The sequence below is a fragment of the Myotis lucifugus genome, unplaced genomic scaffold (genome assembly GCF_000147115.1).
Source record: "Myotis lucifugus unplaced genomic scaffold, Myoluc2.0 scaffold_17, whole genome shotgun sequence".
NCBI lineage: Eukaryota > Metazoa > Chordata > Mammalia > Chiroptera > Vespertilionidae > Myotis > Myotis lucifugus.
Genome location: NW_005871065.1, coordinates 6,689,734 through 6,703,087, shown reverse-complemented (window position 1 = coordinate 6,703,087; position 13,354 = coordinate 6,689,734). Strand labels below are relative to the sequence as shown.

Genomic DNA, 13,354 nt, shown 5'->3' with positions numbered 1-13,354 from the left:
AAGCTGAGATCTGTAAGTCAAGATTGTCTTGGGTGCAAGGGCTACAAATGAGCCCACTCACTCACTTCCTCCCCGCAGTGTTGCCGTTCATCAATGAGAAACCCAGGGGTATCTGACTTCAGGCCAGACTCTACTCAGGAAATGAAATGTCATCTTATCTTTCTCCCTTTCTCTCTGCCTTCCTTCTCTCACCCCCTTTTTTCTCTTTCTGTCTCTCTATTGTCTTAATTCTCTAGCAAAATCTCTCCATATGGTAGCAAAGACAGTCATTGACAGCAAGTCTAGACTTTTATTGTCCCTGGAGATATGATCTAAGAAATACAATGTCTCTCTGAGAAACCATAGCAATTCTAGTAAGATATTTTATTTGCCCTGTCTGGGTCACACACCCAGCATTCATTTAACAAATACTGTGTTTATATAGTGCCAGCATGGAGTCAGCCCTAGCTAGGTGCATGGAAACTTCAGTGAAACCCTGCTCTGTGGATCTTCATTGTGGGAGGAGGCGGAATTAAAAATGGACTTGATAAGCAAGAAAGTTGCACAGTACTTTAGAAGTGAAAACTACTACAGGAAAACCTTTTTTTTTTTTAGCCCCCAAATGCAAAAGAGAGAGTCTTTTACCATAACTGAGCAGGGATTGGGTATAGGCAAAAATGAGTTATTCATAATATTAGTTTTGCAAATGGGAGTGTTTTACGACTGTGAACATCATCCCTGTGTCTCCTACGTGCTGCTCTGGGGTGGGGAGGAGAAAAACAAGTAAGACTGGTTTACCTATCAGGTGGGCATCATAAATGTCAGGTCAGACCCCCACATGATATGCTTCCCGCCTCACACTTCATACTCAGCCCTATGCAGTTTCCTAAATGTACGATTTGGTTTTCATAGCCCTGTCTTTGCCTATGCCAGTGATCGGCAAACTGCGGCTCGTGAGCCACATGCGGCTCTTTGGCCCCTTGAGTGTGGCTCTTCCACAAAATACCAGGCGCGCACGTACAGTGCGTTTGAAACGTCGTGGCCCATGCTCAGAAGTCGGTATTTTTTGGACGAGCCACACTCAAGGGGCCAAAGAGCCACATGTGGCTCGCGAGCCACAGTTTGCCAACCACTGGCCTATGCCGATTCCTGTGCCTCGGTTGTCCTTCCCCTCTTTCCTGACTCTTTTTTGTTGTTGTTCAAGGACCCTAGCTAAGTTAGGTGTCCCACCTATGGGCTCTTGAAGAACCTGTGCTTGTCCCCCTGGTAGGGAACTTATTTACCTTTCTTTCTTACTTCCTAGCAATGTGACATGCTCAGCCCAAGGTCTAGATGTAGATAGTCTACATGATAAAGGAGTGGACGAATCAGTCTAAAGCCTGCTCTCAAAGACCCCTCCGTCTCCTGTCATACTCCACTGAGTGAAGACCAAATACTGAAGGCCATCACAGGCTTGTGCATCATGAAGTTATGCCACTGTTTGCACTGCTCGCCTTTAAGTCACCAGAAATGGTGACTTCCCTGCCCATCAGCCTCTTGCCTGCCCTAGTGGGGCTGCCTATGTGAGAGTTGACAGAAATGGGCTTGGGGAGTGCATAAGGTCTGTTTGAAGAATTCCTGGGCAGAAGTTTAGGAGGTGGTTCAGAGCATGTCTCTATGCATATCTATATCCGAGATCTGCAGTTTAGTACATGTATGACCTTCCACTGTGTACAGTAGCTCGTAATGGATTGTAGTTAGTATCTTCAGAGAATTGTTGAAAATGAGGTAGTCCCTGGAAAGCTCTTTGGACAGTGTTTAACACACAGTAACTGCTTAATAAATATTTGCTATTATAGTCATTGTTGTGATGAGGAGAAGAAGGAGGAAGCATTCTCAGCCATCCATAGAGTGATGCTACCCAAATTGCATCTTCATAGTGACTCCATTTTGCAAAGGGCATGTGTGTTATGTCATTTGATCCTCACAGTCGCCCTATGAAATAGTGTCCTTTTCATCCCCATTGTAGAGATGAGGAAATTAAGACTCCAGTGTGCTTCTCTGGGCATGTATCTCTACCTTTCAACTCCTGACCCCATGCTTTTGCAATCATATCTCTCTCCCTCTTCCTTTGTTTCACAAATTCCAATTTTGGAATAGTGGTGAGATGAAGAAACACAGGTTCAGGCTGTAGAACACAGGTTATATGCCCAACACTTGTCACTCTCTTTCTCTGGCCCAGCCAGAACTGGAGGAGAGCCAGGGAACTCTACACTTGGGTGATGCAGGCCTTTACCTGAGTGCAGGTTTGGAGCTAACCCAGTAAGTAAGTCGCCATTAGTTTGGGTAACTATGTAGTGACCTCTGTAACTCAGCCTCTTCTCTGGGAAATGTGGACTCCCAACCACTTTCAGTGGTACCAAGACTTCCCAGTAGGGTACGAACTAAAGGCACATCTTCCAGCTAACCCTGAAATTTCCGACTGTGCTTTACAGCATGGGATCTTTCATCTTGAAAAGCTATGACAGGGCTTCTGTGACAGTTCTCTGAGCAGAAGATGGGGGGCACCTGAACTAGAGACCAAAGACCAGATTGGAACTGAAGGTCTAGACCTAAATCTTCCCCTTATTTTCTGAGCGGTTGTAGATGAGTCCCTTTCGCTGAACCTCTGTTCTCCATGTGGACACTGTAAATCCTGAGCCACACTCAGAAATCTCAGAGGTTCCCTCCAGCGTGTAGTAGACTGAATAATGGCCACCCAGAGATACCTGGTCCTCATCTCTGAAACCTGTAAATGTTACCTTATAAAGAAAAGGGGTCTTTGTATTTGTGATCAAGTCAAGGATCTTCATGTGAGGAGATTATCCTGTTTTATTTAAGCAGGTCCTACATCAAATCCCAAGTGTCTTTTTAAGAGAGAGGCAGGGTGACATTAAACACCACAAGAGAAGGTGAAGATAGAGACAGAGATTAGAGGATGTAATCACAAAGGAATGTGGTAGCCAGCAAAAGGAAATGTTCCCTACAGCCTCCAGGGGGAGTGTGGCGCCGCCAACACCTTGATTTCAGCCCAATGAAATTGATGGTGAGCTCTGGCTTCCAGAACTCTATGGAATAAACATCTGTTGTTTTAAGCCGCCATGTTTGTAATTTGTTATGGCAACCAGAGGAAATGAAGGCACTGCCCTCTGAGTCAATTGTCTCTCACCTGTTCTCCCTGCCCATCTATCCAGCAAGGCTTGTAGTTGCACTTGATGCCTGTTCCAAAACAGAACAAGACACGTGTCTTTCGTTAAGCCTGCAGAAAGGTGGAGCACTCGTTTAGTCTCAAGTTCTCTATTTCTTTACTTGGCACGTGTTTTCTGTGGTTGCCACCAACACAACGCAGCTTCCTCCCTCTACGACGTCCAGTTTCTCATTGTTGTTTTCCTATCTAAGAGTCAGTTTCCAACAGAGTACCTTGCATCAGAAAAGACAGTAATTTAATGACCTTGAGGTCATCAGTTTGTGAGTAACCAAGACAACATTCATTTTAGCAGCAAGTATATTCATTTAATAAATATTTCTTGAGCATTACTCTGTGCCAGCTGTAGGCAACAATAGGGGACCTGGGACAATAGGACATCTGACAGAAAAAGTACTTATTCTAGTGGAGCTGGCAGTGGGGTGAGTCACACACAGTGAAGCTTAGATGTATGTACTCAAGCTTCAGTTGCAGCAAAATTCTAATTTTCCAAGATTGTTAGCAGGGCATCAGATCCATGTCTCTGCTGGGTGAACTTCCTCACAGAATATTCCCTGGCTTGAACTTCTATAAAGAGTCCTGGGAAATATTTTTAGCACACAAGAACTCTCTTGGGGCCAAGAGAGCTTGGCTCATAACAGACTCTTCATATTTCTCTACATTCCACCAGGTTATGCCTATGCTACCCCTTCAACTCAGAACTCTGGGCTTTGAGTAGAATGCTGAAGGAATGAAAATACTATGGGGATGCCCTCACCTGTGTGGTTCAGTTGATTGGACATCATCCTATGCACCGGAGGTCACCAGTTCAATTCCCAGTCAAAGCACATGCCCAGGTTGCAGGCTTGATGCCTGGTAAAGGATGTGCAGAAGGCAGCTAATTGATGTTTATCTCTCATCAATGTTTCTCTCTCTCCCTCTCCCTTCCTCTCTCTTTCTAGAATCAATAAAAACATATTAGAAGGGGAAAAAACCACTCTGGGAAAGAGAGAATATTCTGATTGTCCTCCCTTGTTTAATTCTATCCTTTTCATCATTTCTCCAGATCTGAAGTGCTCTCAAAAGAAAAAAAAATAGCAGAAACACTAATGGGATTTCCTCCCTCCCACACATCCTTCTTCGGAGCAGTGACTCAATGTCCTGTGCTGAAATGGTGCCCCCTGCCACTGGGGGCTCAGGTGGACAACCTGAGTCATTTCTGATGTCTGTTTTTCCTTCATACCCCACCTCTAAACATCCCAATGTCATTCAAAATATACCCAGAATTCTACTACTTCTTTCTACTTCTTCACCTCCACCTGTGTCCAAGGCACCATCACTTCCTGTTTTGATTTGAAAAAGAAAAGAAGTAAAAGGCCAGGAATACAATCCATGCGAAGGACTTGAAGCTTCTTTCAACTCCAGGAATCTAGGCGTCTATGAATGGCCCAGCAGCCTAGATCACCTGCATTGTTTTTTAGGGTCTCAGGAAATTTAGTTGGTGCTGCTCTCTTGAGATTGAGTTGACTTTTCCCTCCCGCATTTCTTCCTGTGTAGGCAGTGGACAGCAGAGCACACCGAGTTAACCTGGGACATAGTAAATGCTCAATAAATGTTTGTTGAATTAGCAGTTGGATTTTTATGATAAGCAACAAAATATGACAATATAAATTGCAAAAAAAAGGATGCAATTGACTACCTATCACTCCTGATCTAAAGCAGCAACTCACTTAATTGGGATACTCTTAGTGTGTGGTCAACATGGGGGGTGGGATAGGAGATCAATGGGACATTGGCTCCTGGAAGTGATCTAATTATTGTAAGGATTTTTCAGAATCTTGGACATGGGTGGCACTATAGAAACCATCCAAAGAAAATGGTGAATCAGATTTTGTCCATAAGATTCTCGGTGTGCCCATTGACCCCAACTTCTGGCTATTTCGTTTCCTTTTTAAAGAGGTAAACCATTTATCTTCTGAAATGTATATGCTGTGATCCCCAAAGACTTACCATGGATTACTCATAGTTGCCTCTTCCTCAGCCGAGGAGAGATCTGCAGTGTGGTGACTGGGGGTTTAGGGGAGAAGCGCACAGGGTGGTGCTGTGGGCCTTTAACAACATTCATTCTCTGTATTTCTTGCTCTCAGCTCTCACAATAGACTTATGCTTATTTCAAGGCAAGCACAGAGAGGGGAGAATTTGAGAATTTGATGGAGACCAAAGTAACAGCAGAAGCACCTGACCTTCCAGGGAAAGAAAGAGGCTGAAAGGAAGCCATGCAGGGCTACCTAGGGTCCAGGGTGCCTACACACTGCAGGCATGCACACCCCGAGGTTCCTTATTTTGCAGTCTGTGGAAGCTCTCACTCCCCCTCCCCATCTCACTCTCACCCCTTAGGCCAATGATTGGGAGGAAGCCTTAGCTCCCACCAGCTGGACGTGGAAACCTGGCCCAGCACCAGGGGTGCAGCAAGGGAGCTCATGCTGCAGATTAAAACTGGAACTCTAAATACATATTTCACCGAAACGTTATCGTAACCTGCACTAAACGTCTTGGAGTTTCTCTCTAACCACAGTTACAGCATCCAGGTCTTCAGCTGAGTTGGCAGTAACATGGGCTCCTGTGGGCCAGCCTCAGAACCCATCATCCAGCGAACAGCACTGTTTCTATGGAAACCTGCAGTCTGTGACCCAAATACCCAGGTTAAAATGTTGCTGTTTCATTTCACTCAATGTGTGGTCAGTTGGGGATTGCCAATATTAGATAAAAATTGGGCTTCCGGCCCAGCCAGCATGGCTCAGTGGTTGAGCGTTGACCTATGAACCAGGAGGTCATGGTTTTCGATTCTCGGTCAGATTGCAAGCTCGATCAATCCCCAGTGTCGGGCGTTTAAGAGGCGGCCTATTGATGATTCTCTCTCATCATTGATGTTTCTATCTCTCTCTTCCTCTCTGAAATTAATAAAAATATGTTTTTTAAAAATGTGGCTTCTTTTTTTTTAATGTGTGGATTTTTTTCATCCGGATTATCCATTCCTGTCACCAGAGTCATGGGGGATCCTGTATTCTGAAGAGTCTGTGTTTAGATGGAAACTTCGGGTATGAAGAATTAGCCAAGACTAAGATGGAAATCCTTCTCCAGCCCTTGATTATGTGCTTCTCCTTGTATTTCCTGAACCCCTGCAGGGCGAGCTTTGCTGAGACTTACTGACAAAAAGCTTGAGCGAATGGGGATTGCCCAAGAAAACCTCCGGCAGCACATCTTGCAACAGGTGCTCCAGCTGAAGGTGCGGGAGGAAGTCAGAAACCTACAGTTACTCACACAAGGTACCCCGCTCTTCCTAGTGGGTGGATGGAAGGGAAGATGGGAGGGATACAGAAGAGCCAGGGAGAAACTGTCATTGTTTTTGTTTGTTTTTTTTTTTACAGCATTTTCTTTATTTAAAAAGTATATAGATTTAAAGGCCACTTCCCACCTCAAACTTCTCTTTTTCATAGCTCACTATGGGGGAAGGAAGCACAGTAATGGATGGGTGAACAGTATTGCCTTAGCTAATTTCAAGGTCGTCACCTACTACTATGTAGGTTGTGCACCGCACCACCCCAGAGAGTACCCATCACAGAGATCAGGGTACAGTTGCACTCCCTAGAGTTGTACAGTACACACAGTCCACACAACTTATAGGGCAGCCCAGGCTATCTTAGTCTGAGAGAGCCTTGGAATTTGAGTGATTTCATAGTTCATATGACTAGTGATGTAAGTGGGATTTTTGTTATGTTACGTTTTACTTTGCCCTTCACTGACTAAAGGGAGAAAAACATTTTACAGGTATGTGTCTGTATGTATACACACACACACACACACACACACACACACACACTGTAGTGTTTGTGAGAACCCTATTTAGAATCTTGAAAATAGAACCATTTAAAAAAAATAGACTACAAGGAATTTAAAACTGGAATGTTAAGTCCATATAATTCTAAACAAGAACCATTAATAACTTCAATATGTCGAGAGCACTTAAGAGTTCTATAACTGGAAGTGACAGCATAAAGCTGGAATGTGAAGAAAACCTTAAGTGACACTGTATGGAACTTGTATGTCTAGATAAGAGTTGGTTGCTATCAACCTCCATTGGCTATAACCTTTTATTTATTTCATTTTAATGCCCATTGTATATTGTTTTAAATGAAAGGATAATAAGGTATGTATTTTTGAGAGTCTTGGGTATTTTTCAATCTTTAGAATATTGTAATTGCATGCATACTGATGTTGGAGAAATCTGGGTCAGCCAAGTTTCACGTTATTACATTTAGATTAGCCCAGTGATGTACTCCATTTGCCTAGAGGAACTAATGCACTGCCTGAAAGATGACTGCCCAGAAGGATAAATATAGACTCTGAGTGGTATGAAAATAGTATTGTTTATTTGTTATGCATTATTTGAACTTGTCTCCAGAGACTTCCATAGTAAATGTATGGGTACATTGAGTGATTTAAATTTGAATTTGACACATTGATATACATTTAAGTTGCTGCTAAAAAGTAAATAGAGATTCATCACAAGAAAGTCCAATGCAGTGCTATTTATGAAACTGAAAAATTAGAATCCACCTAGAGGTCCAGTAATATGGAAAGGATCAAATAATTCTGTTTAAATTCATAAGATCCAGTATAATGGATCATTCACATTACACCTTCAAAGAATATATAACAACATGAGAGTGTAGTCAAAGAACTAATAGGAAGTGGGGTAGGGACGAGGCCATATATAAAATTTTCTTTAAACAAGAGCCCAATTTTATTAAAAAATTATATTTTTATATGTACATAGAAAAAGGGATGCAAATGAACATGCCAATATTTTGATAATGGTTCTCTCTGGGTGGTGGGATTGTGGGTAATTTTAATGTTTTTCTTTATATTTTTCTGTATATTTCAAATGTTCTAGTATAAATCCATTTTACAGTTATAATCAGAAAAAACACACGCATTTTTAAAGCTTCAATTTGGTGTCTGAGGTTTCCTCCACTCTTTTGTTTTCCTCCTGTGATGATATATAAGAAATGAGACCTAAATTTATTATGTGTGCCTGGGACTTGTTTTTTTATCTCTGCTACTGTCAGCCTGCCGTGTGTTTGCTTTGCAAAATCATTTTCTACAGCTTTCATCGCCCTAGATGCATAATATATAAGATTTTTCCTGAGATAGTACTCAAGTCTATTAAGCTAAATATATGTTTGTGTTCTGGGAAGGTAATGCTAAGTTCAGCCTTTTCAATTCAGTTGTTGTCATTTTCTTTAGCTTTCAAAAGCTGTGCATTTTGAATCCTTGCCTTCTATTCCCCTTAGAAGAGGTCACATTCTCCAGCTCTTGGATATTTTGTCTGCACTCATAATACTGTTTTTATTGCTTGTCCTTTACATGTTAATGTGCAAACTCATTTTATGTTAGGCAGCCTTTAGAAAATCCATAGCCTTATTGGAAAAGATGTTTTTTAAACATAAAGCAAAAAATTTGTTTTTGTTTTATTTTGTTTTGTTGACTGATAACAGAAGTTCTAAAGACAGCTGGGGTTCCTTAAAATATTTTGGGTCTAGGTTTGCTATAGAAGTATGGAAATTGGACTTTTGGTAGTGAACACGCTATAGAATATTATGCAGATATTGGATTATAATGTTGTATACCTAAAACATATATAATGTTATAAATCAATGTTACCTCATTCTAAGAAAAAGAGAAAGAAAAATGACCCATTAAAAGTCACTCTCCATGTCCTCCCAACACCCCGCCACCCCCCCACCCCCAACCACCAAAACTTGACTACCGCTTATCTACTTCCTGTATATTTGCCTATTCTGTACATTTTCTATAATTGGAATTATTCAATATGTGGTCATTGGTGATTGGCTTCTTTCACTTAGGATAATGTTGTTCAAGTTCACCCATGTTGTAAGCAAGTGCCAATATTTTATCTCTTTTTATTCCCAAATAATATTCCATTGCAAGAGTGTAACATTTTATTTATCCATACATTAATTGATGGACATTTGTTTTGTTTCTGAATCTTGGCTATTATCAAAAATTCTATTTTCAACATTTGTGCTCAAGTTTTGTGTGGACCTGTTTTCATTTCTCTTGGGTATATTCCTCAGAGTAGAATTGTTGAGTCATATGATAACTCCATATGTAACCATTTAAGGAGCTGCCAGACTGTTTTCCAAAGCAGCTGTATCATTTTACGTTTCCACAAGCAATGTATGAGGGTTCCAATTTCTCTACATCCTTGCCAACATTTGTTATTGTCTTTTTTATCATAACCATTCTGATGTGTGTGAAGTGGTATCTCATTGTGGTTTTGATTTGCATTTCCCTGATGGCTAACGATGTTGAGCACATTTTCATGTGCTCGTTGACCATTTGTATATGTTCTTTGGAAAAACATCTATTCAGATTCTTTGCTTATTTTTTAATTGGATTATTTGCTTTTCTCCAAGTTTTATTTTTGACCCACCATGTTTCACCATGCTTAATTACCCACTTTATTTACAAGATCTGGAGCTAAATAGTTGGCTGCCATTTCCAAAGAGGAACCCCATCCTCAAAGGGGGAAGTCTGGCCACCACTGGAGACATTCAAAAGAACCTGCCACAAACTTGGAGATCAACTCCATAATGAAATGAATGAATAAACTCTAAATATTTTCTCTCAGGGAAACATCATTGTTTTGAATGTAGAAATTACACACACACACACACACACACACACACACACACACACACACACACCAAATTAATTGCATCTGTTTATAATCAGACCTCCAAATAAGATACACCCATCTGAAAGCTCATTTTACCATGTTTCTAGAGGAAATGAAATAATAGATAATTAAGCCTACTTTTCCAGCTTTTGGTTGCTGTTTTAAAACTTGCCTTAAGCTGTTAATTCTACACCAGTCATTTTCACCGAGTTGGCCAGGAGCCCCAGGACAGTAATAGGACCAAGATGGCCAGAAATGGACTGAGAAAGCTGGTCCCAGCCAATGGGAGTTACCTGAGCTCAAGGAAGATGAAGGCTGTGTCCTTTTACCTGCTCTGCTCCTTCTGGATGCTGACCAAAAGACAAGAACTATAAGGCATTTTAAACACCGTGGATGCACAGTGAATATATCTGTTTACAGGCACTATTAAGGCATCCTGACTGAAATTCCTGAACCAGCTCATCATCTAAAGTCAGCTGCCTTTCCACTGAAATTCTGGCCTCTGGTTTCCCTGCCTTTATTCGCCATGGCCCTGTAACTACCTGACATTTGCCAGCAACATAAACAATGTTTGGCCCTGCTTTAATGTTGTCTCCTTTGGTGCCTTTGAAGCAGTTCCTTCTCCCGAGCAGCCTTTTGGTCTTCTGTGTCCCATCAGTGGCGCCGTGGGGATGTCGATCTGGTGGACTTGCTTGTAGGAAAGTTCACCCTGTTAGGGCACCTTCAATTTTCTCTTGGGAAATGCAGTGCAGAGCTGGAAACATCGTTATTATCCTTTCCTTTGGCTTGATTCATGAGAGACTGAGGAAAAGGTGCCTTATGTAACACAGAGCAGTGGTGCAGACTATTTTGGGATCCTTCAAATTAATCCGTAACCAACCATATGATGGGCATCATTAGTGTTTTATTAATGGACAATATCTCTAGGAAGAAAAACACCCCAGGGATACTGAAAGCTTTTCTCATATAGCTAATGAGTGTTAGATGCATACAATAGACAAAGCATTGCACTAATTGTCACATTGACTCCTACTCAGCATTGGTGTTGGCCCCAATTTACACATGGAGAAACTGAGGTTGGAGAATTTAAGTAATAAACCCAAAGTCAGACAGCTAGTAAAAAGCATAGTGCAGGTCTGTCTGACTCCACATGAAATCTTTATCCATTACATTTCACCACCTCTGATGTGTCAAGTGGGAAGAATAATTCCTATTTCATGGTGGTGCTAAGATGATTAAGTGAGATGGTATGCAGAAGCCATATAGCATAGTTCAGGGCATATTCTATGAAAGTGTGTTGGCACCTTTTCTGTGTAAAAGGCCAGTAAGTATTTTAGTTTTTGAGGGTCATACTGTGCAAAAATAACCACAGGCAATCCTAAATGAATTGTTCATAGCAGTGTCCCAATAAAACATTATTTACAAGCATAATTGCTAGTCATGGTTTGTGGGCCTCTACTTTACAATGTTTGATCTTATTTTCATCAAGATTATTATTTTTTTATACTTAGTATCTTCCCTTTTGAGCTATAAATGCTTTCTTCAACCCGGATAGAGCCACTCCTGGCTCCTTTTCAATGTCTGCCTTGTCTACAAATTCATGGATAGTGTAAAAATGTAACAGCAATTATGAGCCTTCAGTAAATTCATGCAGTAGAAAGCAGTGTTCCCACTGGAGGATAAAGCAGATGAAGGTAGTAAAAACATCCATCTTCAAATGCCTTTTTAATTAGTGCCTACAAAATGAAAAAATAGAAGAGCATGATTGTTTACTGAGGCCAGTTATAACTCATTAAACATTAGTGTTTCCCAAAAGACTTTTTCCACATTGTCCAAATATATGTGTCAAATTTTAATTGCGAATTGCCTGACCAGATGGACTTTCCCAAAGCTCCATCTTTTAAAACAACACAAATTAGAAATACCACTTTCCAATCCAAGAAGACTTTCAGAACCATGTGCACAGATTGGGTATTTTAGTCCAGTCACCCCCGCAATGATAACTCAGCAACTGAGGTAGTTCGTTTGAATTGAAATAGGCCATCTGGTCTACCACCTAACTTAAAGAAGGACGTCTTTATAAAACATGGCAATAGACTGAGAAATTTACCAATCTTGTTTTGCAGATTTGGTCACCAAGATCCAAAGAGGATTAGAGGATAATCCATGGTTACACAGCTAGTTAGTGGCATAACTGAGACTAGATACAAGGTCTCCTAATTCCCAGACGAGTATTCTTCTCCTCATTGTTTTTGTTTGTTTGTTTTTAAATATGTATTTTTTTTAGATAGAGAGAGGAAGGGAGAGGGATAGAGAGATAGAAATGTCAATGAGAGAGGAACATCATCAATCAGCTGCCTCCTGCATGGCCCCTACTAGGGATTAAGCCCACCACCCAGGCATGTGCCCTGACTGACAATCGAACCAGCAATCTCTTGGTTCCTGGGTCGGCACTTAACCACTAAGCACATGGGCTGGGCTCTGACTATTTTCAAGTATAACTCACATATGGTAAAGTTTTCATTTTCAGTACACAGTTCTGCAAGTTTTGACAAATGCAAACAGTTGCAGAACCACCACCACAGTCAAGATATAAAAGTTCCATACTTCAAAAAATACTCTCCTTGTTACCCCTTTGTTATCAACCTCTTCGTTACTCCCAACTTCTGGCAACCACTGATATGTTTTTCTGGTCCTTTAGCTTTTCCCTTTTTAGAATGTTATGTGAGTAGAATCATAGAGTCTGGCTTCTTTCACTTACTACAATGCATTGAGATGTATCAATACTGTGGTGTATACCACTGGTTCATTCGTTTTCCTTGCTTAGTATCCCATTGGATGGATATGGGACAATTTGTGTATCCATTTTCCTGTTGAGAGACATGTGGGTTGGTTCCAGTTTAGGCAAGTACTAATAAAGCTGATATAAGTATTCACATACAGGTTTTATATAAAATCAGTTTTTACTTTATTGGGTAAATACCTAGAGGTGGGATTGCTAGGTTGTATCATACATATATGTTTAGCTTCAAAAAGAAAAACAAACCTGCCAGGCCAGTATTCTTAGAATAAGAAAAGTAGATTAACAGTATTAGAGAGTGGCTTTAATACATATGTATTAAAGTTTGTATTGGAGGTTTTCTGAAAATTACTGTACCTTTGTAGAAGGCCCATCTCACACTTCTTGGAGGCATCACTACATTAAGCCCCTGTTTTCCTGAAGTTTCTAGTCCATTGTCTCAAAATAAGTTCAGGTCAGACATATGTAGTTTACTTATTAATTTGATTAAAGTTTTCTTAGCATGTTTGTACAGGTAATAGGATATGGCTTTCCTCAAATGCCATTGAGAGATACTTCTGTTGTCTCTCTTCTGAGGGAGAAAATCTCATAATATTTCCAGCTCTTAGGG

At 40.9% G+C, this 13,354-nt stretch overlaps 1 protein-coding gene across 7 annotated transcripts in view; it reads left to right on the top strand.

Annotated features, from left to right (window-relative positions):
* SAMD12 (sterile alpha motif domain containing 12) overlaps positions 1–13,354 on the top strand; it is a 327,972-nt gene that overhangs the window by 179,852 nt on the left and 134,766 nt on the right. For 3 of the 7 annotated variants that reach the window (XM_006085234.3, XM_023750931.1, XM_006085235.3), the window contains exon 4: positions 6,367–6,507. In XM_006085234.3, the coding sequence (XP_006085296.1) occupies positions 6,367–6,507 (141 nt within the window). Of the gene's footprint in view, positions 1–6,366; positions 6,508–7,500; positions 7,571–13,354 lie in introns of those variants that run through there. The other 4 variants (XM_023750933.1, XM_023750932.1, XM_023750935.1 and 1 more) reach the window with 4 other exon arrangements.